Source organism: Silene latifolia, chromosome 1 (genome assembly GCF_048544455.1).
Source record: "Silene latifolia isolate original U9 population chromosome 1, ASM4854445v1, whole genome shotgun sequence".
Classification (NCBI taxonomy): Eukaryota; Viridiplantae; Streptophyta; class Magnoliopsida; order Caryophyllales; family Caryophyllaceae; genus Silene; species Silene latifolia.
The window spans coordinates 8551344-8576437 of NC_133526.1; the positions used below are offsets into that span (position 1 = coordinate 8551344).

At 34.5% G+C, this 25094-nt stretch overlaps 1 protein-coding gene and 1 long non-coding RNA gene across 2 annotated transcripts; both read left to right on the forward strand.

Moving 5' to 3' along the window:
• The first annotated feature begins 737 nt into the window (after positions 1-737).
• Positions 738-2483, forward strand: LOC141648937 (peroxidase P7-like). Its single transcript, XM_074457657.1, has 4 exons — positions 738-985; positions 1184-1375; positions 1497-1662; positions 1993-2483. The coding sequence occupies exons 1-4, from the start codon at positions 776-778 to the stop codon at positions 2382-2384; spliced, it is 960 nt and encodes a 319-aa protein (XP_074313758.1). The 5' UTR covers positions 738-775; the 3' UTR covers positions 2385-2483.
• A 1450-nt stretch (positions 2484-3933) lies between these two features.
• On the forward strand, positions 3934-4688 carry LOC141648987 (uncharacterized). Its single transcript, XR_012546059.1, has 2 exons — positions 3934-4048; positions 4172-4688. It is a non-coding gene; the product is annotated as an uncharacterized LOC141648987 (long non-coding RNA).
• Positions 4689-25094: the final 20406 nt, after the last annotated feature.

Sequence of the window (25094 nt, forward strand, 5' to 3'; positions counted from 1 at the left end):
GTCAGTAAACTTAAAGGGATTAAGTTGTGTGTTACTTAGCAAGGTATATTGTAGAGAGATAAGAGAGTTTATACCAGATTAATAGTGAGTTTATGGATTATTCGATTACTTTCGGATCTTTTTCTCAATGAGAGAAGTGGAGTATTTATAGACTTTCACCTTTTGTCACGTAGTGGCCAAGTGGCCAAGTGGCAGAGCAGGTGGAAAGACTATCTTACCCTCGGCCGAGGGACCCATGGCAGGCCGGCAGACCTGGTTGACTCCATGCCGAGAGGTCTTGGATGTGAGTACGCGGATATGTCTCCCGGCTGGCTGGTTGCCTAGCCGAGACCCAAGTGACAGGCCGACAGGCTGCGTCGGTTAGGATGTCTAATATGTTGACTTGTTGTCTTTTGGCTTTGACCTTGCTCAATATGTTGACTCGGTCAGCGGGTGCAGAATATGCCCCATCAGAATGAATAAAGGAAGATGGTGAGGTTTGTGGATTGGAGAGAGGAATGAATAAATAGTAATTAAATAAGGAATTGTGAGTTATAGACGGATATGTGTCGTCTATAATGAGACTTTTTGTTAGGACACATAGTTAAATAGTTAATAGCCTAGAGATATTACTTTTGTTAAACTAAACCGTGTTCAACCTAGTTGACTTGAATTGGTCATGTTTTAATGTTTATAAAGCATGCACCAAAAACTTTGAGCAATTATATCATCAAAAACAAATACAGTAACAACTTTGAGAAATTTGTAGTCAAGAAAAAAGTTGTATTGTACTATTATGGCTTGTTCAAAGGTCTATTTTCTACTAGTGATTACTTTCCTTGGCCTCTTTCTAAATGTTCATGCCAATCTTGATCCTAATTATTACTCAAATACTTGCCCACAAGCTCTAAGTATTGTTAAACAAGGACTTGAAGAAGCTATCGCGAACGAGGCTCGTGTTGGTGCTTCCTTACTTCGAGTTCATTTCCATGATTGCTTTGTCAATGTAAGTTCACAAACGTTACAGTCAAATCTATATAATCCCTTCTGTTCCTTGGAATTGCAACATTGGTTAATATTTATGTAGTATTTTAATAAAATGTAGCAGTTTCAGAGAATTAAATGAAATAATATTTTGTGATTAAAACACGTGGGGTTTATTCTATCATATTCATAATTTTGTTATTTGGTAAATGCAAATTAGGGTTGCGATGGATCGATTCTGTTGGATAATAGCGCGACTATACAAAGTGAGATGCAAGCTAAAGCTAATAACAATTCAGCACGAGGTTTTGAAGTGGTAGATCAAATCAAGGCCAATTTAGAGTATGCTTGCCCCGGAATAGTCTCTTGTGCTGATATTCTTGCCATCATTGCTCGTGACGCTGTAGTTCATGTAAGTTCGAAATAATCTTCTAAATAATGTTTGATAACCAATATCTCAAAATAGATTTTCATCGAAATGATTCAAAAGGACAATTATGATACTAACGAAAGTAATATATTGTAAATTGCAGTATGGGGGTCCAACATGGGAAGTCAGATTGGGAAGAAGAGATTCAATTACGGCGAATCGAGCCGGTGCCAACATGTCAATTCCAGCACCATTCTTCAATCTTAACAATCTCACATCTAACTTTGCTGCCCAAGGTCTATCATTCAATGATATGGTTGCTCTTTCGGGTACGCCTTCGCCCCGTCCCCTTTATTCTGTGCTTTGCAATTTTTTTCCTTGTTTTATTTGAAAGAAAAAAAACAATTGAAACATAAAAGCTTGGAAATCATATTTACGAGTGTGACTTGGATTTTACCACCAGGCGTACAGTGTAGAATTTGAGCTTTGTAATAAAGAATCCAAGTTTTATTTTAAAGAATACGAGCTTTATTAGATAGTATCTGATTTCATCCATTTACACAATAAAAATATAATTTTGAAAAAGCTCAGAAAAAATAAACATAAGCTCGATTTGATTTACTTTGGTTGTACCATGCTGATATACAATGTAACTGCAGGTGCTCACACAGTAGGATTCGCAAGGTGCACAAATTTCCGAGCACATATCGAAAATGACTCAAACATCGACACCACCTTCGCTGCATCACTCCAACAAATATGTCCTAAGATGGGCAACGATGATGCCCTTGAACCCTTAGACATCCAAACACCGTTTGTTTTCGACAACAAATATTATCAGAATTTAGTGGTTAAAAAGGGATTGCTTCATTCTGATCAACAACTACTTAATCGAAACAAGGCGGATTTACTTGTGCTGTTATATGCAGTAGACCAAGGCAAATTCTTTGATGATTTTGTTAAGGGTATGATTAAGATGGGTAATATTAATCCTCTTACTGGAAGTGATGGTGAAATTCGGTGTAATTGTCATAAACCCAATTATTCTTGATATTATTATTCTCTCAAATTCTTTGTGCTAAAATCAAAAGTGTAATTTTGTGTGTATTATGTCCTATGTAAGCATTCTTTTACTTAAATTTTGTAAAATTCAAATATGTCCAAATGTTTTATAGATATGATGAACTTCTTTAACTTTTCTATGATGAAAAGCGTCAAAAAGTAAAATAAAATTATATTCATACATTTATTCATTTGTTTAATATTACGGTATATATTAGGAAGATTTTTATGGGCGAGTTATTGATCATCTAATTTTATAGCGAAATTGCCAATTAAGCCTCATTACTTTGGCTAATCGTGAGATTAAACCCCTTAAATTTAGATTATAGCAATTAAGTCTCATAAGTTATGCAAAAGGTGAAATTAAGCCCCTTACTCAAAATCTCATGATAAATTCAATATATCATATTCCCTCCAATTCACCATTTTCTCCCCCTTTCCTTTTTGCACATGAAATAAGAAATTGAATTTTGACCACACAAAACACATTACCTCACATGTTATTGAATTTGTACTACACAAATCAACCCAAAAAGGAAATAAGGACGAAAATCTGAATAATCCGTTTACGTATATAGGGAAGAAAATAGTGGATCGAAGGAAGTATTACATAAGTGAAATTTATTACACTTCTTACAATATATACAATCAAAATAAAAGTTAACAATGAAATCAAAATTTAAAATGAATTATCATCAATTAGAGAAGATTTTAAATTATTTCATAAAAATAAAAATATTTATGCTCTATCAAAAAACTGAATATTTTTCTTAAATTTGTTAATAATTCTTTACGAAAAGAAAAAAATAAAAAAAATGAGACATACCAAAAATATACGTGCTTAGTTTTTTCGGGTAATAGAGATATATTTTAATAAAAATGACGATTTTCTCGAAAAAAATAAAATAAAACTAAAGTTTTTATTTTTTATAGAATTTTAAAATATTGTCTTTGTTTACATTTAATTTTTTTTTTTTGCAATTTTCTTTACACAAAATATAACCTAATTGAGTTTTTGTGGTATGAGAAAATGGATTTCTCATGAAATTTTGGCTAAAGGGCTTAATTTCACCTTTTGCTTAACTTATGGGGCCTAATTGTTACAATCTAAACTTAAGGGGATTAATCTAGCCAAAGTAATGGGGCTCAATTGTCACTTTCGCGCTAATTTTATTATCGTTAACAATAACCCCTTCTCCCTTCTTGATTTTGCGTCGAAAAGACAAGATAAACAAATGACCAGAACAGAAATTATTATTATTATTTAGAGTAATTTATCAAAAACTCCCTTTTATATACAACTTTTTAAAAATTACTCCCTTTTATAAATATTTTTAAAACTTACTACCTTTAAATTGATAACTTTTAAATTTTGATACCAAAAATCAGTTCAGGGCCGGGAATCAGTAGGGAATATTTCGGCCAATTTGAATTTTTCCCTCAAAATATTGTTTTTTATGACGAAAGTACCCTTCTCCCTATTTTCTTATATTTATTGTTCAACCCCCTGCTTGTTTGCCCTTCATTAAAGTGTTATTTCTTCTATATCAATTTAGATATCTTTTTCTTTTTCTCTCCCTCTCTCTCCTGAATCTCCTGAATCTGGGTTTCTCTTACTCATTCCCATCAAGTTTCTCATAACAACAACTAAAGGTATTAATCTTCATTAATTTGTAATGCATTAGCTTTTTATTATATACTTAATTTATCTTCATTTTCGCCCAATTGTTAGGTTTATGTGGGTACATATTATTTTCTTTGGTTGCAATTTTGTAGGACATGTCTTTTGTTTCGGATGTTGGTTCCCACGACAGCAATGAAGGGCCTCGCAAATGTTTTTGTGGTATACCGGTTGCACTTGTGACGTCTTGGACAGAGGATAATCCCGGTGGAAGGTTTGAAGCTTGCAAGTTCTATAATCCAAACACTAACTTTCGTGGATGCAAGTTCTTTCGTTGGTTTGATCGACCACAATGTGATCGGCAGAGGAATATTATTAACAAGCTAGTGAAGGAGAAGAGGTTGGTTAATTATGAGCTAAAGTGGATGAAGGAAGAAAGGAAAAAAAAATGCTTGAGGAAATGCACAATGTGATTAGTGAAAGGCCAAATGTTGAAACAGTTCAGAATGCTAAGAAGTGTGGGTCATTAGCATGGTTCTTGGTGGCATTTTTTGCCATTACATGTCTCACTGCAATTCTTGTTTTTATGTATATGTAAGGTGTTTTAGTTTAATTGTGAGTTGTAATCTTATTAGAGTTGTTTCGGTATGAGTAATGAAACTTGAGACTTTATCAGTAGACTTCAAATGCATCTTCAAAAGTAACACTATTTGACAAACTACATTGTTCCAAAATATATTGCCCTAGACCTTGATAACACATTGTTCCAAAGTACTAACATAACATAAACTAAGATAGATTGTTCCAAATCCAAAGCTTACATAAACTGATAGTAAAATGCATCAATTAAAAATCTAAATTGGTCCTCGGTTACTTGATGACTGCCCAACACTTGTTTGAGAGGGTTGTGTGCTTTTTGTTGCAGTTTGGGGTGGAAATTGTGCAACATATGTTGCCTTTGTTGCTCTTCTACTTTCTGCTTTCTCTCTGACCTGTTTTGACCATTCAGATCTACCCAAAGGCCTACCACTTGTCCCCTGTTGCTGCTTAGGAGGTGCTGGTGGATTTTTACAAGTTTTCTTGTAATGGCCAAGCTGACCACAGTGGCCACACTTGTTCATCTTCTTCACTCTTTTCAATATCTTCTTCTCCTCTTCTCCAGCTTCTTTCCTCCTCTTTTTACTTGATGGCCTCCCTGGCATCTTTCTTTCTTGTGGGGGTAATGGTTCAGGCAGTGCACTTTTTTCCCACTTTCACACTTGACATTGGGCAAATAATAGGCTCATATGCTAATATGTACTTAGCTTTGCTGTAGGATTCATGTATGTAGTCATTTAAGACATGCCTGCCGTATGAAGGTAGGCATATGCCATATTTTGCAAAATATTTTAAAGACTAATTTCTAAGTAACATAGATTGTAGCAGAGCTGGACAACAAGCATAATTTTGATACGAATTGAAGAACAATACCAATGACAAGGAGTTACAGCATTCCTTGGCAAACGGTCAACAAACACATGAAATCTCGCCAAGATTCTAAATATTGCAATGAATTTGGATAAAATACGACCGAATAATTCCAAAGTCCAAACGTAACTGGTAACTGATAATTGATATAATACCACAATTGACATTGACCAACACAAAAAGAAGGAAGTTCAAACATTCAAAGCCAACACCCCAGATTTCGATAAACACTTCTTCGAGACCAGCTGCATTAGTAAAAAGAAAACAAGTCTCAACAAGAAAATTCAAAATACGCTAGTAACATTACAATAGAATTAGCAATTGTTCAACATCAACATAGGAGTAGCATCACCATAGGAGTAACCCTTTGTCACCAACACCACCTCCCTTCAACTTTTTAAAATCTCGTCCCACGTTGCCTCGATTCAGCTTTCTTACACAGACTATTATACGTGACCAGATCCTCAGCGAGTCGCTTTACTTGGGCTGCAACACTCAGGAAGAGCCTGCTACTAATGAAGAGGTTAAAGAAGAGAAAAATGATGAAGAGCCTGCTACTAATGAAGAGGTTAAAGAAGAGAAAAATGATGAAGAGCCTGCTACTAATGAAGAGGTGCACGAAGAGAAAAATAAAAAGCATCTAAGGGAAAAAAAGGCGGAGAAGAAGAGGAAGGGTCCTCCAAAGCAACCCAAAAATGACATGCTTCCGGGTACTATTCGATCAACCAGAACACGATCGAAGAGAGGCGTATAAAAATGAATAAGGTAAGATGTCTGATCATCTTTTTTTCCTTGCTCATGAAAACAACATGCTTAGCATTAGCCTTAGCTAAAGACTCCATATAGACCTCATGCTCATGGATCGAATTTTCAAAAATTAGAGCAAGTTCACACAACAACTCAAATGAATTAGTTTGCTCAATTTTAATTCAAGTCTGAATTTCTGAATTCCTGAGTGTTGCAGCCCAAGTAAAGCGACTCGCTGAGGATCTGGTCACGTATAATAGTCTGTGTAAGAAAGCTGAATCGAGGCTACGTGGGACGAGATTTTAAAAAGTTGAAGGGAGGTGGTGTTGGTGACAAAGGGTTACTCCTATGTTGATGCTACTCCTATGTTGATGTTGAACAATTGCTAATTCTATTGTACTGTTACTAGCGTATTTTGAATTTTCTTGTAGGGACTTGTTTTCTTTTTACTAATGCAGCTGGTCTCGAAGAAGTGTTTTTTCGAAATCTGGGATGTTAGCTTTGAATGTTTGAACTTGCTTGTTTTTGTGTTGGTCAGTGTCAATTATGGTATTATATCAATTATCAGTTACTAGATAACAGTTACATTTGGACTTTGGAATTATTCGGTCGTATTTTATCCAAATTCATTGCAATATTTAGCATCCTGACGAGATTTCATGTGTTTCTTGACCGTTGGCCAAGGAATGTTGTAACCCCTTGTCATTGGTATTGTTTTTCAATTCGTATCAAAATTATGCTTGTTGTTCAGCTTTGCTACAATCTATGTTACTCACGCTCGCTTAGAAGTATCCAACAACACACTGTGATACGCATGTTACAGTGTATAGTGTCGAACATGAGTGTGTGAGATAATTTGAAAAATGTGGAGCAATATAGGCTACAATTGTCATTTGTCATGACCTGCTAATAAGGTATGTCTTGTTTACTTGTGAGATGGGTAGGATCAAAGGAAGGTGTTGGCTCCTGAGGCTGAGGCGGGAGGCGTCATTCATGGGGTTGAAGGTGTCATGCACTCCATCTCTCTTATATTCACCATTTTCCTGCATACTGGGGAAGCTTCATTATAACTACTGAAGTCATACACTCCATCTCTCTTATATTCACCATTTTCCTCAGAGGTGAAAGTGAGTCTCCATCTCTCTTTATATTCACCAATCACCATTTTCCTCAGGGGTGAGAGTGAGAGTCAAGGGGAAGAACTCTATGACTATTCTGGAGTAAGACAGAAATACAAATGGTACCAACCATATAGTAGTACTACAAAGCTCATTCAGCACAAATATCACCAATTTATCAACAAGGAGTACCAATCCCAGAACACTCAATGGCGAAAACTGATGTATGTTGTTAGTTTTTATTTGAAAAAAAAGGAGAAAATAAAGACTAATTTCTAGGTAGCTGAAAAATACTTACCAAGCTCTACTGAGCATGGTAACTCCTTGTCCATCGTATCAAAATTCACTGACGGCCCATTTAAGATATTTGGCAACATATGGCATATGCCTACCTTCATACTTCTGAACCCCCTCCCTCTTCTCATAATTCCTCTTTATGATATATCTTCTCATCCACTCCATGTGGGTGAAGATTGGTTTGTCTCTAGCTGTAATACTACGGTTTTCTAAGTTGGTTACTCGGCCGAATATGGCTTACTCGACGAGTGAGTGTGTCGTGTGTTTCTGGACAGTTTTCTGCCCAGGAATACTGGGCCAAGTGTGGGAATACTCGGCCGAGTATAGGGTACTCGGCCGAGTATACTCTATACTCGGCCGAGTATCCGGTCTGACGAGGTTTATTTCCGCGATTTGATTTATCAAGGATTATAGTTATAAAAATGGGATTTACAGTCCTTAATCATTTTAACAAAATCTAAGCAATACAACGTAACTCTAATCCTCTCCAAATCTCTCTCTCAATTGCGTGGATCGTTCGTGAGTCTAGTTCATCTTTCCTTGCGTCAATTGTGTCGGTAAGCCTCTGATTTCATAAGTTTCATTAATTTGTCTTTTAGGGTTTTGCCCAAATTTGTGATTTGGGGGAAAGGGGTTTTGGCATGTGATAATTGGAATTATGTGATTATTGTGTGTAGGTGACGGTGTCATGAAGAATTGCTATTGATTGCTTGTGTGTGCTTGGATTACAAAAAGGAAGGGTTTCCATACTCGGTTTACTGTTAATTGATTTAAGATTGATTGTGATTGTTGTACGATTTGATATTGTGATTATCTGCTGATTGTTGACTTGGAGTTGGGTGTTAGAGTTGTGATGGTTGTTGGTGATGTTTGCGAGGTGCGTCCTCGGCTGAGTGGAGTCACTTGCGGGAATGGCTTCACGACCTAGTTTCGCCCACTGTGGAACCCGCCACAGGAGGGGATGTGCACATTAATGAATAGGGTTATTGCTCGTTTATGAGCGGGGGCTTAGGTGGGTACGGCTGCAGTCCCCCACTGGCAGGGCTACACACTTGATGTGATTGGGAGTTGGAGGTGGATGATGATCAACTGTTTATCTTATCGTACTTGTCTTATTTTGATTATGCAGTGAACTGACCTCGTTGTTGTTTTGTAAAATCTGTGGTGAATCTGGTGATCCATTCAGGGATGGTGAGCAGATTGTGACAGGTGATGATGATTATTAGCTATGGGAACGAGATGGTGAGTCATCGCTCGAGTCAAGCTTCCGCTGTCAGGAGATTTACCTCAGTTGTAGTTGTTGAACGCTAGTAACTTTTACTTTGGTTTTGGTACTGAATCATGTAATCATTCACTAATTATACTTTAATAAATGTCGTTTTGGAATGGTAACTATGATATACTAACCTCGGGCAGCCGAGATGGTGACGGTCTCTCATGTTAGGGTGATCCTGGAAAGGCACCTTGGTATGTGTCTAGGCACGGATTTTTTGGAATTTTGGCATCGCGGCTTGCCTCTTACCCGGTCGTGCCGTACTCTGGCCACTTCGTTTTCTTCACCGTGCCGGATTCGTGCCGCACGCCTTGGCCCGGCCCGAAATGCCGACTGTGTGCGAAGGGCAGAACAATATATTTGTCTTATATAGACAAGTAATATAATACATAATCAGTCTTAAAGCAAGATCAACAAAACGGGTAGAAATCAAGATCGCGAAAATATTTTAACATGAACTAAAACGAAACAAATATAATTACATGAATAAGTCGATCTAAGGAAAGACAATGCATTTGACCAGTGGACCCAAAGGAGCCACTTCTTAGAAATGCAACGATATCTGCTTACAAGCTGATACACCTTCATTTAACTACAAAAGCCAGAACTCCACAATACACTAGTGTAAACCTATTGCCTCAAAAAAACTAGTGTAAACCTATCAATACTAGGTTAAGTACCTAAATACAATGATTTGGAGCCTGCAACCGGTTGCTACCACGACAATGTCACATTCACCGGAAAATAGAGAGCGACCTTGATGCTTCAAAAGGAGAGAGCAAAGACGACAATTAATCGACCTTGTAACCGTTGTACGGTTGAACAAAATGGTTAATCTAGATTTTAACCAAATATTTCCGAGTTACCTTCTATGAGAATGTAACATCAAACCATTGCTCTAGGAAAGCTACTCCATATTCAAGAACAAAAACTACCTTGATACCAACTTCACATTTACTTTTTACACGAATTATATACCGAGACAACCATCCACAAAGAGGCTCTCATAGATCAAGAGGTCTCCTTGTGGCATTGATACCAACTTCACATTTACTTTTTACACGAATTATATCCCGAGACATAATTCGTGCAAAAACTACAAAAACTACATCGCGAGACAACCGTCCACAAAGAGGCTCCCATAGATCAAGAGGTCTCCTTTTGGCATTGATACCAACTTCACATTTACTTTTTGCACGAATTATATCTATACCTAGACCAAATAATCCGTCTTTGACCGGGACACCTAACTAACTTAAACTCAAACTCTTTATTCCCAAAATGTCCACGAATTTCCCTACAATCATCCACCGTATACAACCCATCATACACAAAAACCATTTTCTTTTCCCAACCACATTTCAACCCTCTAATCACCCTCACTTCATTCCTTCTCCTCATACTATTCCTCAATGCCAAATTCCCTCTCTTCCAAACCTGATCTTTTCCCATTTTACCCTTTTCACCCATTTTACCCTTTTCACCCCCACCTTCAAAATTACCACCTTCACCCTTATACCAAACCACATCATTGTCCATCAAATTATCATCATAACCCTCAGTAGCGACAACAGAAGTCGCTAACAATGTCTCATAGGGACAAGTTATCATAAAATCAATCCCATGTATCAATTGAAAGTGCAAACCCATTATCATCAACTCAACCCGTAAATCGAATACGTCACCAATTTTGACACCAGGGACTTGCCCTACAATTTGGGTCGGTTCAAAATACTTGTATTTTTTCATCATTTCTTTCCTAGCCATCATATCCCTCCTTACCGACGGTTTCATAACCACGCTTCTTTCGAGTCGCCGGTAAACTGTCCTAAACTCGTTAAGCATCCAAATTCTAGTTTCAACCGAGTTTATCCATTCTTCACATTCAATATCATTATAATAACTTCCATTTTTCACCCACATGTTTTCGTTCAACATATTTGAACCCACAAATTGGTCATACTCATACGGGTCGGGTTTTTTAATGGGTTTTTCATCAATATTTCGACATTTAAGAACCGAGTTTAAGTTCCTATTTACTGGGTTCGTTTTAACCGCAGATTTACGAAATTTACCTGCATAAAGATGATAAGCATCCTTCTTGTTGGTATCTTCTTCATCGGTTTTCACTTTCTTCAGGAAATTAACTTTTCCAGTATTACCATTTGTTGGGTAATTTCGCCATTGTTGTTTTTCTTTGTTCATTCTTGAGTGTTTTTCTGAGAAAAATGAACTAAAAACAGGTTAGGGTTAAAGAAAAAAAATTGGGGATTTTCTGGGTTTTTGATTTTTTTAAGTGCAACTACAGCATTGAAAAGTGTGAGAGAAGGTTAAAGAATCAAGCAAAATATATTGGTCTGATTGAGATGAACATGAAATGAAGTACAGAAGTAGATAAAAGGGCAGACGAAATAGTTAGTTATTAGTCCAAAAAAGGGCAGTTTTGGTGAATAATAAATGTTGAAAATGATTAACTATTAATGTGGGCCCAACACAGATTCCTCAATTATTGTACTCTCACAAAATCTCATTAAAGATTGCACGTATTCATTACTTTGGAGTGACGGATACCATTTTCTCCTACAAATGACCCAAATAAAGGAGAGAGAGAAGCACATGAAGGTGCCCCCACCTTGTCCCCCTATCCGTTTTATGAGTGGCATTACTCGTCACTTGCTCCGACCCGTCTTCAACAAGACTAACTGTTGTACTATAGTCTAATTGATGAATTTTTAACACTAAAAAATAAAATAATAATAAGAGTAATCACGAATATGTAGGGATTTAGATTGAAGTAATACTAAATGAGTTATAAACAGTTGCCAATTAAAGCTTTCAACTTTTCAAATTTTGTTTGGGACCTATGGATCGATAACAGACAAAAATTTATGAGGTTTTTATGGCTATAAAATTTAAAGTTTTACCCTAGGTCTTGATTAGGCCGACATCAATTAACCCCCACGTCTAACTCAACAGCAATTCTCACTTGTGACAGTCACAAATAAGAGACGGTCAAATATGACTACTTTATGATAAAATGTAATCACTTATAAACTGTTCATAAAATATTACCTATGAAAAGATGGTCACATTTTCTCATAAAATGGTCACATTTGGCCCGTCTCTTATTTGAGACGAACAATACCCGTCGCAAATGCTAACTCAAAGCGTCTTGCTTGTGACGTACTATTTCCGTCACAAGCTGAAAATGGATACTCCTCATCTCACAATAAAGCAAGTGGGAGGGCAAGTGGGTAGGAAATGAAGCACCCATTAATTATGCCACTTGCTTTTTATGAGAGGGGTACTATCCGTCGTCAGCTTGTGACGGATAGTGTCCGTCTTCAATGAGAATTTGTGGGTCTAACTAAGGATGAAATTCAACTCCTACCAATTTCTTCTTAAAATTTTAATTCCTCCATTTAACTCTACTCTATCACTTTCAATTTTCTACACTATTCACAAATAAACATTCAATTTCAATTTTCTCTTAATACATAAGTGAAAATATATTCATCTGTGATCTTGTTTGATTCGTCTTTACGAGTATATTAAAAATATCCAATTTTTTATAATTTTTGCAAATACGTAGCTAATAATATTTAGCGCATAAAACACGCATTGGCAAACGTGATAAAGTAAAGTGGAGTGGAGTTGAATGGGGAAGTATGAGAAAATCAACAATTACTCTATAGTCTATACACTCTTTATTGATATACTTATAAATTTAGTAATCGTTAAAATTATACGGGTGACATTTATACCAATTGGTCTCCCTTGTGACGGGTTACCATTTGTGGCGGATATTTTATGAGATAAAATGGTAACAAAATGGGTTAGTGGAGAAAGGGGACCACATGAATAGTGTTGCAGAGAGAGAAAAAGTGGGTACTTTGTGAAGTAAAATGGTATCCGTCACTCAAGAGTGACGGATATGTGCCGTCACAAACAAGAATTTGTGCATTTATACACTCATTGCATATTGCAAGTTCTATATCTCTATTTTCAGGTAACTACAATCTCACGGTATAATTTAACAATAGGTCTTGGTATAGACGGGTGGGACGAACAGACTGATAAAGACTTCTAATAAACTGGGTAGGGGGGACACCCCCATGTGCTCCCCACTTTATGGCAAATGGGTATTTTGTGAGGGGAAATGGTATATGTCTATACAGACGGATAATGTCCGTCTATAATGAGAATTTGTGATAATTTAATTGAATACTTAGATTTATAAGTATAAAAATCAAAAGTGTAAAGAATAGTAGTTGGTTTTCTCATGAGATTTTGAGGAAAAATTAATAGGGTGTAAGGCGTTAATAACTATGGATGAAATTAAAGTTAGGGGGTTTGATTTTACCATTAGTTAAATTGACTGGTTTCAATTGCCACTTTCATGGTTAATATAATAAAAATGTTAGAGAATACCAAAAAAATACAAATTACTAGTACAAACATCTATAATAAAGTAAAGAGTGGTTTGATTATCTCTTTCAAATACATAAAGTGTTAAAAAGCTCAAAATGGAAATAATTAAGTGCTAATTTTATGGGAAATTGAAATATGCAACCACAATTACCCTTCTCCATAAAATTAGCATTACTAGGCACAAATATGTAGGGATTTAGATTGAAGTAATATTAAATGAGTTATAAACGGTTGCCAATTAAAGCTTTTAAATTTTCAAATTTTGTTTGGAATTTATGGATTGATAACAGACAAAAATTTATGAGATTTTTATGGCTATAAAATTTAAAGTTTTACCCTAGGTCTTGATTAGGCCGGCTATTGATCAAAATATTACTTCGTTGCAATTAACTCCCAAGTCTAATTAAGGGTGAAATTCAACTCTTACCAATTTCTTCCCAAAATCTCATGAGAAAATCAAAACTACTTTATAGTCTATGACTCTTAATCAGTAAGTAGACCTTATATCCGATGTATTACCGCCAATTTTATAATTTCTGAGCATTATATTAAAGTTTTGAATTTTGTTTTAAAAATGAGTTTCACAATAACGTTTATGAGTTTATTTACTTAAACTTTAAACTCAAAACTCAAAACTCAAAAAGATTATATATAAGTTTAGTTAAATTTGAGTTTTGACGGGAAAAAAAAAAATAAAATCTAACTTTAAAACTATAAAAACTCAGAAAAAATACAGAAATACTCAAGAACAAGTAAAGTTTGAGGTCATAAACTCAGAAGAAATATATATACGCTTAAATCTGAGGTAGTGCATCCATGTATGTTCCTTTTCTCACTCTTAATTATTATACATATAAATTTAAGTAATCAATTAAATTATACACTCATATTGCAAGTTCTATATCTCTATCTTCATCCTTTCTCTAAAAGTATAGGATAAAGAAACCCAAATTAATATTTTTCATGAGCTTGATTATGTAACTACAATCTCAATAAAAGTATAGGATAAAGAAACCCAAATTCATATGAGAAAAACGCATTGTTTCATTTCTCAATCTCACGGTATAATTTAAATGAATACTTAAATTTATAAGTATAAAAATCAAGAGTGTAAAGAATAATAGTTGATTTTCTAATGAGATTTTGAGGAGAAATTGGTAAGGTGTGAGGAGTTAATAACTATGAATGAAATTAAAGTTAGGGGGCTTGATTTCATCATTAGTTAAACTTGGTGGTTTCAATTGCCACTTTCGTGGTTAATATATAATAAAAATATATAACAAAAATGTACTATAGTAGTATAGTACAATAAGTAAAATATATTGTGGTCGTTTTGTAAATCACGTCTATTTTTGATTCCGAACAAAGTTTAGATGTCGTAGTACTTGTATATATTTGTCTAAAAAGATCAAACTTTTTCCAATCAAATACACGAGTATTTATATTTCTAATCTAACTAGATATATCGCAAATACGAAAACGGAGTAATTGAAAAAAGAAGCATACCAGAAGGATGTACCATTGCAATTTGCAAAACGTTGAAGATGACCAAGAACTAGACTGTATGAACATCAGTCAGTTAATACTACGGTCTACGAGTAGTATGCTTTACATATATTACTGCGTAATTATTTACAAACAGTTGATGGATATGAAAGAAAAAGGCGCAAATAAGCAATTTGTGAAATATCTTTCTGCATTTAAATAGTGATTATTGAGTAATATGTGCTACTTGATCGAAGGGAAAAAGTAACTGAAAGAATACAAACAGTCCCACGATTTAACACAATTTTTGAAGCGGAATCAATGCTATGAGACGCCGCATTATTTAAAACACGTACGTTAACCGCTTATATAGAGGAGTTAACATTAGGCCACGAAACTAATTTCTCTTAATTTATGGTAAATAATCATAATCATATATTTACCGTTTATCTAACATATTATATCACATTAGGTCACATTCGCAATCTTTTTTTCTACAAGATCTTTCATTTTGCTTTATATTTTTTTAATGAGTTCCTGTCAAAACGGTTTGAGTTTTTTTTTGATAACTTATACCTTGAATAACTCAATTTTTCAAATCTTATACCTAAGATAACTTTCATTAAAATCTTAAACCAAAAATAACATTTTCTTCCAAACTTAATACCAAATCTTGAAAAAAGCCTTGAATTGAAGATCTTGCCCTTATTTGTAAACATCATCATCCTTTCCCCCACCTATTAACCCACACATCCACGATTATCAATATTAAAAACCATTAAATTAGTAAGGGTAAAATTGTCAATTTAGGACTTTTTTTAAAGATTTGGTATCAAGTTAGGAAAAAATATTATTTTAAGTATAAGATTTGAAAGAAAGTTATCTCAGGTATAAGATTTGAAACAATGAGTTATTCAAGGTGTAAGTTATCAAAAAACCCAAACGGTTTTGCAATATTACATGATTACATCATTAAACCATATAATGAAAAACTTTATTTTTTTTTGGTCATTCGAAACGTGCACTTAGTCGCATTACAATAAGGGGGATTTGAACCTGGGACCTATCGTCCACAATAGTCTTAACCACTAGACTTTATTAATGACCTTATTATGTAAAATGTTAATGTTGGTAATTTAACTGTCATCGGTCATCGTCATTTAAGTTAATTAGATATCGAAGTAGAAACGTACGGAGGCTCATGATGTTACGATATGAATAAGGAGGGTGGAGTGCAAGTTCATATACAAACAAATCATTGAGTTAATCGATGAACGGAAAAGAAGAAGACATGAAAAGAAAGCATTGTTGAAACACAAATTTTCATTGAAGACATGACATATCCGTCACTCTTACCATTTTAACTCACAAAGTACCCACTTTTTCTCTCTCTGCAATACTATTCATGTGGTCCCCTTTCTCCACTAACTCATTATGTTACCATTTATATTCATAAAATATCCGGCACAAATGGTGACCCGTCACAAGAGAGACCAATTATTCTTGAAAGAATCATGTAAAATATCCATTTTATTTTTACGCCCCAAAACTATAATTTTTTTTTCCAAATGCACCCACTAATGTCATAGGTGAGAATCAAATTCATAAAATTATCAGTAGGTCTCATGAGAGACCGTCTTCCATTAAATTAATGAGAGATCTCCAAGAATTTCAATAACTTTCTCACCCCATAATATGAGAGGTCTCCCTGAATTTTTTGTGTAAAACTATACTCCCTCCACACAATCATTTTCACTTCATTTCCTTTATTACGGTCTCTAAGACGACACTTTAACCATATTTTTCGACGTCTGTATGTTACTTTTTTTTCTTGAACTTTTTCTTTGTGAAAGATTTGATGAAAATAAGCGTAAATGTTATTATTTTATAATTTAATAATTTTAATTCTCAAACTTATATACGGTCAAAGTTCGGAAACTTTGACCTTCCAAAAAAATAGAGTGAAAAATATTGTGTAGGGGACTACGTAACGTGGATTGACAATGACACACGATACCAGTAGACCTAGCAAAAATAAGTCGACCCACTTGACCAGACCCGAAAAGGTTGATCAGAGACCAAAATTGACCCGAACTACATCACCCGATTGTGACCCGAAAACCTGAATTAACCCGACGCAACCCAAACATGACTCGAACTATCTTGACCCGTACTGACTCGATCCGAAACCACCAAACCCGAAAATGACCCGGCAAACCATAACTCTAGTTGAACAAAAAAGATTTGAAATCACTATTTCTCTCTTATATTCATTGACCCGTAAATGACCGACCCGAAATAACCCGATCCGCTTGACCCGAAACAGACCCAAATCAACCCAAAATCAATAAAAAAAACCGAACTAGTCCGAACCAAAGCTGACCTAGTTGACCCGTTTGCCCAGTTTAGCTGTCGGTGTGCGATAAACCAGTCTCGGGCTTAAATAGGATACTCGTTAAAATTAGTTTTATTCTTGTTATTTGGTGCTGAAATTGAATAGGGTAACTCCTGAATTGACTTTAGAGACGTGGTAAAAAACAGAGAGAAAAATAAACACGATCCGGAACGGCCTCTCGAACGGCTCAAATTGAAGTTTATAATACACGCTTTTCGGAATTCTAAGGTCCCGGAACAAAAATGTCCATAAATCACACGGATGATTTATCGAGTCAGACAAAGATGTCTCACAAAATTTGAGGAACAACAGAGGATATTTGAGGCTGCCGGTGTCAAGAAACCAGTATGAGTTTAAATCGGATACTCGTTGAAATTATTTTAATACTTGTTATTTATTGCTGAAATTGAATATGATAACTGCTGAAGCGACCCTAGAGACGTGGTAAAAAAAACAGGAGAAAAATAAACACGACAGAGAACGACTTATCGAACAACTCAAATTGAAGTGTTTAAATACACGTTTTTCGAGATTCTAATATTCCGGAACAAAAATGTCTATAAACCACACGAATGATTTCTCAAGTCAAACAAAATAGCCTCACAAAATTTGAGGAGCAACAGAGGACATTTAAGGCTGCCGTTGTGCGATAAACTAGTCTCGGGCTTAAATCGTATACTCGTTGAAATTGGTTTAATACTTATTATTGGGTACTGATATTGAATAGAGTAACTTCTGAAACGACTCTACACGCGTGGTAGAAAACCCGGGAGATAAATACACACATCCCGAAACGGCGTCTCGAACGACTCAAATTGAAATGTACAAAACACGTTTTTCGGGATTTTAATTTCCCAGAACAAAAATGTCCTTAAATCACACGAATGATTTCCCCGGTCAAACAAAGCTGCCTCGCGAAATTTAAGGATGAACATAAGACATTTAAGGTTGCCGGTGTGCGATAAACCTGTCTTCGGCTTAAATCGAATACTTGTTGAAATTGGTTTAATACTTATTATTTGGCGATTAAATTGATTATGGTAACTCCTGAAGCGACCCTAGATACGTAGTAGAAAAACCGGAAGAAAAATAAACACGACGCGGAACGGCTTGTCGAACGGCTCAAATTGAAGTGTATAAATACACGTTTTTCGGAATTCTAATATTCTGAAACAAAAATGTCCGTAAATCACACGGCTGATTTCTTAGGTCAGACAAAGGTGCCTCACAAAATATGAGGAGGAACAGAGGACATTTAAGGCTGCCGGTGTTCGATAAACGAGTCTTTAGCTTAAATCGAATACTCGTTGAAACTGGTTTAATACTTGTTATTTGTTGCTGAAATTGAATAGGGTAACTACTGAAATGACCCTAGAGACGTGGTAAAAAAAGGGGAAAAATAAACACGAACCAGAATGACCTCTCGAACGACTCAAATTGAAGTGTATAATACACGTTTTTCGCGATTCTAAGGTCCCGGAACAAATATGTGCGTAAATGACACGGATGATATCTCAGGTCAGACAAAGCGAACTCACAAAATTTGAGGATCAACAGAGGGCATTTGAGGCTCTCGGTGTACAATAAACCAGTCTTAGACTTAAATCGGATACTCATTAAAATTGGTTTTATCTTTGTTATTTGGTACTGAAATTGAATAAAGTAACTCTTGTAGCAACCCTAGACATCTTGTAGATAATCTGAAGAAAAATAAACACGATCTAAATTGTCCTCTCGGACAGTCGGTCGCTCAAATTGAAGTGTATAATTCACGTTTTTCATGATTTTATTATTCCGGTCAAAATTGTCTGTAAATCACCAGATGATTTCTCAGGTCAGACAAAGGGGCCTCACAAAATTTGAGAAGCAACAAAGGACATTTGAGGCTGCTGGTATGCGATAAACTAGTGTCGGGCTTGAATAGGATACTCGTTAAAATTGGTTTTGTTCTTGTTATTTGGTGTTGAAATTGAATAGGTTAACTCATGAAACGACCTTAAACACGTGGTAGAACAACCGGGAGAAAATTTATACGACCCGGAGCGGCCTCTCAAACGGCTCAAAGTGAAATGTATATATAATACAAGTTTTTCGGGATTCTAAGGCCCCGGAACAAAAATATCGGTAAATCACACGGATTATTTCTTAGGTAAGACAAAGGGGCGTCATAAAATTTGAGCAGCAACATAGTGCATTTAAGGCTGTCGGTGTACAATAAACCAGTTTTCGGCTTAAATCGAATACTCGTTGAAATTGGTTTAATACGTGTTATTTGGTGATGAAATTGATTAGGGTAATTCCTGAAACGACACTAAACATTTGGTAGAAAAACAGGAGAAAAATAAACACGACTCGGAACGGCCTCTTAAACAGTTCAAATTGAAATGTATAATACACCATTTTCGGGATTCTAATATTCCGGAACAAAAATGTCTGTAAATCAGAAAGATGATTTCTTTGGTCAGACAAAGCGACCTCACAAAATTTGAGGAGCAACAGAGAACATTTGAGGTCGTCGTTGTGCGATAAACCAATCTCGACTTGAACCAAATCTTCGTTGAAAATTGGTTTTATTTTTGTTATTTGGTACCGAAATTGAATAAGGTAACTCTTGTAGCAAGACTAGCAACCCTATACATCTCGTAGAAACAAGGAGAAATATAAACACGACCCGGAACTGCCTCTCGAACGATTCAAATTGAAATTTATAATACACGTTTTTCGGGATTTTAATATTACGGAACAAAAATATTCTTAAATTACTCGGATGATTTCTGAGCTCAGACACAGGGGCCTCACAAAATTTGAGGAGCAACAGAGAACATTTGAGGCTGCCGGTGTGCAATAAACTAGTACGTGTCGGGCATAAGTCGGATGGTCGTTGAAAATGGGTTGAATAATTATTATTGATATTGAATAGGGTAATTCCTGTAACAACTCTATACACGTGGTAGAAAAATCGGGAGAAAAATAAACATGTCCCGGAATGGCCTCTGAAATAACTCGAATTGAAGTGTATATACACATTTTTCGGGATTTTAATTTACCGGTCCTTAATTCACACTGATAAACGAGTCTTCAACTTAAATCGGTTACTCGTTGAAATTGGTTTAATACTTGTTATTTGATGCTCAAATTGAATTTGGTAAATCCTGAAGCGACCATATATAGACACGTGGTAGAAAAATAAACGCGACCCGGAAAAATAGTACGCGTTTTCGAAATTCTAAGGTCCCGAAACAAAAATGTGTATCACATAACTTGATGATTACATAACTTGATAAATCTTGAAATGATCCATGCTTTGACATTACTTCCTGATGATCGTTGAAGTAGTACCCATTGGTTGATAAACTTGAATCTTCGGTCAATAGAAATTCATGACAATTTCGATATCATATTTCTTTAACAACTCACCGTGTAGATATAATAATTTCATAACTCCTGGTTCTTCACTTGAATTAATACATCCATAATTTTGATAGAGTTTCTGTAATAGATGATACAGTTTCTCCTCAATAAACGACATAATATTATATGTCGAAAACAATTGTCATCTCAACAATCACGATGACATGACTATAGCGTAATAATGCGCTTATAGTGCTACCTCATTAAAAACCTTGCTAGGAAAAACCCGTTGGGACAAAAAACCTAGTCGAAGGGAAAAAGAGTGTAGCCATCATTCCTTAATTCCTTGTATTAAGGAGAATCAATCCGATAATTATTGAATACATCATCCAATTCCTTTGAGCTATTTTCTTTGCTAAACCATATATATGTATGAATTGGCGTTCTCATTGTAGACTTTGACTACATTTTTTCAATTATGGTACTTCTGAACCATAAACTAATTCCACATGTTTAGCATGAAGCTCATTTAAATCAATTCTCATATACTCAAACTTCAAAGTTGAGACAATAACTTTTCAAATAAACTCTATAGGAGTTTTGATGTTCCATTTTGGAACTAATCACGATATCTTTCAATCGTATAGTAGAGGTTTATATATCATGAGTTTTCAATAACTCAATTGATCAACCATTAACAATTGATGATCATGTATAAGAGGCTCCTACAGGGAGTTATCCTCAAAGGAGTAGATCATAATATATTTCTCCTTTCCAACATTATCCATTCAAAATTATATTATGAAACATGTGCATGCATATGATATGAAACTAAGTTCTAAATAACATATCCTAACAATTATGCAATAATGATAATGTAAATATTAAAACTAATATGCAATGATGAATTTACTCTCTATATGCACATGATGATGACTCAAAATGTAAACTGTACAGTTTTCTTTCCAATATTCAGAATTTGGATTGACTTCAGGTCAATAAGTGGACTTCTAGTCCATGAGCTCATTTATAATCATTGATTATATGTCGACAATCAAAATGGACTTAAATTTATGATCCCTATTTATAAAGTCCATAAAATATCGCGCGCAAATGTATGTAGGTTCCATAAATATATCGATATAATTTCATCACTTCTTGATGATATCAGTATTGTTTAATGATATCTGAATCGGAATATGTATGTGGTACCATTATATTCATTTAAGCCATCTATTATCCTTCAGATATCGTGTCACTTCAGGGACATTTCAAATATAGCAATTATATGTCATATATACCAACTGCTTGAACTTGCTATTTCACATTCATTGGAACCGTCAATTAATCTTGGCTTTTATTATAATACACTTCAAGTGTATATACTTGTATTAATCTGGTAAAACATATGGTTATATCAAATTCAAAAACCTCTACTCAATGAATTTAACATATAACCTTTTGAACTTTTGGTTCAGTATGGGATCAATTTGTTTTTACCAGCTTTAACTCACTTTTCTCCCCCTAAGGTGGTAAAAACAATAACCAATGCATAGTCTAAATATTTATCATAACCACCTTAGATCTGAATTTCTCATCATATCATCGATGAGAATTTATATGGGCATCTTTGTACAATAACAAAATATTTCGGGGAGAAACATATAATGCAGTTGGACTTTAAATGTGCTGATTTACAATGCCCAGTTTAAGAGATCAACGATTTTATATAAAAATCAATGTGATTTTTAATCACGGAACTACTCGAAAAATCATTATGTGACTACACTCAATATAATGTCAATCCATACACGAACATTTAAGTTCTTTATTCAATATCGAGTAGTTTAGATCTCCAACATCATATACACTCAATCGTAGTGTAGTGTCTTGCCTTAAATAAAATTTCTACACGAGAGATTTTCAGCACTTATCTTTTCTTGAAGGTAAACACAAGGTTTATCAAAACAGGTATAGTAAGAACCCGGATGGCTTTAATTTGTCACATCTGAATCATTTCATGTCAACTTTCTTACTTTGCCAAAAATACACGGCAATCTTTAATCAGAATTGGATATATCTCAATAATTTCACTTATCACATGCCATATTTTTGTTGACTATATTCATCATGATAATCTAATGGTTAATAATACTTTATCCAACCGGATAAATGATGTGACATACGACACAATAATTGTCTCATATATGTAGGCAAGACTCGTCAATATTCCAATAGGGAATATATTACTCTTTGAGTATTTTTATATGACCAACAATTATAATCGTCAACATATACAATGATGGCATATGCATGCTTATCACAACGCATGTTTCAATGTGCTATATAGCATGATAATACATGTAAGTTTATCACAATTCAACTTACGAATCAAATTATTCCCTTTAAGGATTAGAGATGATTCAACAACTTTCAAATTAGTTGTATTTTTCGACCATTTACTTCACAATATATTATATGTTGGTCACATTATCACTCTTATTTCAAATGTGAAGTAATGTCCACTTCAAAGTGGGAATACCAATATTTTAAAATAAACACATAACTCGAAAATACCCACATCCTCATACTTAACCACTGCTAATGGTATACTTTCATATTTTTATTAGATGAGTGAAACAATGCCATATTATTCTCGGGGAATAATGGCCTTTAATCAAATTTATTATGTAATGTGTAAATAAGACTGCATTACTTAAATGAAAGATAAAATAATTTCATCCTCAAAACATGATATCTCATTCGCTTCAGGGAATGTTTTGAATCGGTTTGATATGATTCTGAATTTTTCAAAATTGTCGCATAATTTGCAGACATTCATGTATGAACACCGAGTTCATTCTTAATATTGATACTCAAAATCATACTCACTATATGGAATGTGAGAATTTATAAACACTGTAAACTTCAAGTCACAGTTTCAATATCTGCAAACATTATGAACAACAGGTCATAATTCAGTATATGTAAACACTATGAACTTTGGTCATAGTATGAATATCAAAATTTCAGCGCGTATATCATGTTTTCTTTTCTCATATCAAACTCTTGCATATACGAGTGTCATATTCTCACATGACTTTTCATGAGATATTTACTTTCATGAGATATTTTCATTTCTTTCAATGAACTAATTTGCCTCAATAGGGTCATATGATTAAGCTCAATTAAGGCTTCTTTACTTGGCTCAATAAGGCCACAAATAGGCTTATCACAACGCCATATTCTCGATCTCTGCTAGAGACAGAGTCTTTATGAGATGTCCCATTCACTTCAAAGAATGAATCAAATTTCATATCTCATTATACTGTTCAACTTCAGGTGAACAAGAATTAATGCGCAAATAAATTTGCCTTTCATAAAGATCGCTTTAAATTGAACAGCGGTTCATTACTCATAGACGTGGACTTCTGGCCACTTACACTTATACAATATGAATATATTGTACTGATGAGACGGTGTTAAATACTTACACACCCTTAAAACTTTGAATTTCAGGTCAAAGTTATTATATGGACATATCTTCTCATCTTTGCAAAATAGATCTTTTGGAACTTCAGGTCCAAAATTATACTGATGTGTCCTTTTAAAAAATTGCTGACCGAATATATAGAACTTCAGGTCTAATAATATATGTAAATTTCATACGTCGCATATAATCATCATAAATATCATTATATAAATAAAGTCGTCAAATAAATATCACTTTTCTCTCACCTCTGCTGCATGACTAATGACTAATGAGCTTGTAAAGTATAGATTATACTCATAATATATAGTAGTTTGTATATACAAAAATTTGAGAAGACAAGCAATTTAGCTCAGTGAATAATGTATTCGCAATAAATCATTATCAACAACATGATCTAGTTATAAGGAGGTAGGTGCATGCATAAAATCCATAATATAGTAGTGGTTGTCAGATTGTTACGAACAAAACAGACGATACTTTGAAATATATTGCTATCATGAATTCATAAGATGTGCACTTCTTTCTAATCAATTCTAAATCGAAAACACAAATCAAATTGTATGAGACAATGATACACCAAAGATTAAAAAAAAAAAATAGAACATGATTAACGCATAATCAAACTTATCTTAATGATATAGATGCCCATCTATTAAAGTTTTAGTTCACTTTTCATTATGCAATGAGCAAAATTAACACAGGTATATCGACAAACACTAATTTATTAGTCATATTTAAAAACGAATCTCTGTTATGGCAAACAAACGTATTCAAGTCAGACTTAATATTAACCAATAAAAACACTTGCACTTGTGTAAAACATGGCATCCTCGAGTAAGACATCACGTATATAACTTTTATTAACGAACATTAAATACCGATCGAACGTGATTCACCATTAACTATAATTCTTAAGTTTCGTATCAAAAATACGAGTCAATAATAATTGCGAGAACGTACCTGAATTAGCTAAATAATATAATAAGATCTGATATGAACCTCCTGATTATCAGATCTTCAC